General features: G+C 52.9%; 1 protein-coding gene across 1 annotated transcript; it reads left to right on the plus strand.

Moving 5' to 3' along the window:
- Positions 1–958: 958 nt before the first annotated feature.
- LOC106895505 (nyctalopin-like) lies at positions 959–2203 on the plus strand. Its single transcript, XM_014954937.1, has one exon. The coding sequence runs from the start codon at positions 998–1000 to the stop codon at positions 2201–2203; it is 1206 nt and encodes a 401-aa protein (XP_014810423.1). The 5' UTR covers positions 959–997.
- The last annotated feature ends 236 nt before the right edge of the window (positions 2204–2439 follow it).

Below are 2439 nucleotides of genomic sequence, written 5' to 3' on the forward strand. Positions count from 1 at the left end.
GCCAGGCTGGATGGGGCTTGGAGCAACCTGGTGTGGTGGGAGGTGTCCCTGCCCAGGGCAGGGGGTGGAACTGGATGGTCTTTAAGGTCCCTTCCAACTCTTAACCATTCTGTGATTCTGTGATCATTGCAAGGTGACTAATGACCAGAGAATGCCAGGACAGGCCTGGGGGTGCCACCATCACCAGCTGTGAGACCAGTGGGCACGGCCGGCACAGGAGCACAGACTCGGTGTCACCCGTGGGGAGTTTGTCCCTGTCACACGCCCGTTTGGGATGCTTCTCTGGCTGGTTTGGGGGTTTTGATGTTGTTGCTGTGGGGTTCTGTTTGGGTTTCTCTTGGGGTTTTTTGATGTTACCCAGAGAAGCTGTGGCTGCCCCATCCCTGGAGGGGTTCAAGGCCAGGCTGGATGGGGCTTGGAGCAACCTGGTCTGGTGGGAGGTGTCCCTGCCCAGGGCAGGGGGTGGCACTGGACAATCTTTAAAGTCCTAAAGTCCCTTCCAACCCAAACCACTCCATGAATCTATGAAACTGCCAAGCAGACCCTGAGAGCAGTGATCATCCCAGGAGCAGGAGCCTCTCCAAGGGAACTGTTACCTGCTGCTGTTTGCAGAGAGCAGGAGGTGGGAAAAACCACTGCTCGAGCGTGATGCTCAGCTGACAGATCTCCCTGCCTCCCAGTAATGCTCTTTACAGCGGGGCGGCACCTAATCGGCTTTTATCTGCCTAAAGGCTTGACCCCCATTGGTCTGCAGCAGAAGAACCAGCTAATTTCTTTTCCCTGTGCACTAAAAGCACATCCCCACCGACCCTGCAATGCTCGCGGCTCACCTACGCCAAAGGTACATGCTCTTTTTCTTGCCTCCTTCTCTACTGTCCATCGGGCATTAGATGTGGTGGATGACTCGTGGCTGGTCATGTTCTTTCTTGTTATATTTATATTTACTTGTGCAGCAAAGGCTGGACTGAGTCTGAATATCTCTGATTCTTGCCCAAGCATGTGCAAGTGTGCACCCGAAGAGATTATCCACTGTAACAGAGCCGGGCTGAGAGCCCTCCCTGGAGAAATAGCAGCGTCCACCGTCTCTCTGAATCTCTCCAACAATTATTTGCGGATTCTCACCACCAACACCTTCAGAAACCTGACTTTCCTCCACAGCCTCTGGCTAGATGGAAACAATCTGACTTTCCTGTCCCCGGGGACCTTCCACGCTCTCAGCAAGCTGCGAGAGCTGCACCTCAGCAGGAACTCACGCCTCACCTACCTGCACGCAAACACTTTCAGAGGACTGTTGAACCTCATCAGCCTGGATCTGTCCCACTGCAACATCTTCGAAATCCACCCACTTCTGTTTTCACATCTGCCTTCTTTAGAAAGGCTGGATTTAGCCTCCAACAACATGCGGTACGTTCCACAAGCCTTTAGGAACCTCTCCAGCCTCACGAGGCTGTCCCTGGAGGGCAACCACATCGAAGCCATCGGCAGAGATTCCCTGAAGGACCTGGAGACCCTGTACGATCTGAATCTCAGGAGGAATCGGATATGGATCATTCAAAATGGCGCTTTCACAAAGCTCCTGAGATTGGGCTTGTTAAATTTAGGACACAACTTCATCGCAGATTTGCCTAATCAGCTTTTCGAGGGGTTGATCCAGCTCAAGACCATGCACCTCGAAGCCAACAGAATCACTGCTGTCGACTGCACCTTCAGGCAGCTGCTGAACTTGAGGAACTTGTACCTGAACAACAACCAGATCTCCTCCATCTCGGACTCTGCTTTCGCCTACTTGAACAAGCTGCACTTCCTGCACCTCAGCAAGAACAACCTCAGCTCCCTCCCCGTCCGCTTGTTCGCCGAGCTGCCCAAACTCAAGTACGTGTTTTTATCCCACAACCCCTGGAGATGCGACTGCAAGATGCTCTGGTTCTGGCGGTGGAGCGCCACGCGCAGGGGAGCGGTGGAAGGGCTGCACTGTGCCTTCCCAGGCCCTCCCAACGCCACGGCCAGCGACGTCCCCCACCCAGGGGACCCCACGGACTGCACGGTGCCACCAGAGCTGGCAAGGGAAGACAAATGCTGGGTGGCTGGTACCAGCCTGGCTCCCAGGCCCCCCGCTCTCCCCAGCAAGGTCACCCTGCTGGCACTTGTCTGCCACGTGTGGTATTTTGCCAGGGGATGGGACACCCCCCCGGCCACGTTGTGACAATGTTTAAATTATAAAGCGGGGGTGACTTATTTATTTTCTCGCTATTTCTTTGTGAACAATGGTTTTTATTTACAGGCGGGTTTTCTATGGAAATAGAGGGATTTTATTATGTGGGAATAAATGTTTTCATTCATGGGCAATGCTCAAATCTGAAATGCTGATATCAAAATTCAGTGTAGAATTTTTTTTTTTTTTTTTTTTTTTTTTTAAAAGTCCCCGGGCGGGAAGGGACG

The sequence above is a fragment of the Calidris pugnax genome, unplaced genomic scaffold (assembly GCF_001431845.1).
Source record: "Calidris pugnax isolate Ruff unplaced genomic scaffold, ASM143184v1 scaffold38, whole genome shotgun sequence".
NCBI lineage: Eukaryota > Metazoa > Chordata > Aves > Charadriiformes > Scolopacidae > Calidris > Calidris pugnax.

Bases quoted from the DNA above. Each gene is read 5' to 3' on its own strand.
- LOC106895505 (XM_014954937.1), top strand. From the start codon at position 998: ATGTGCAAGTGTGCACCCGAAGAGATTATCCACTGTAACAGAGCCGGG.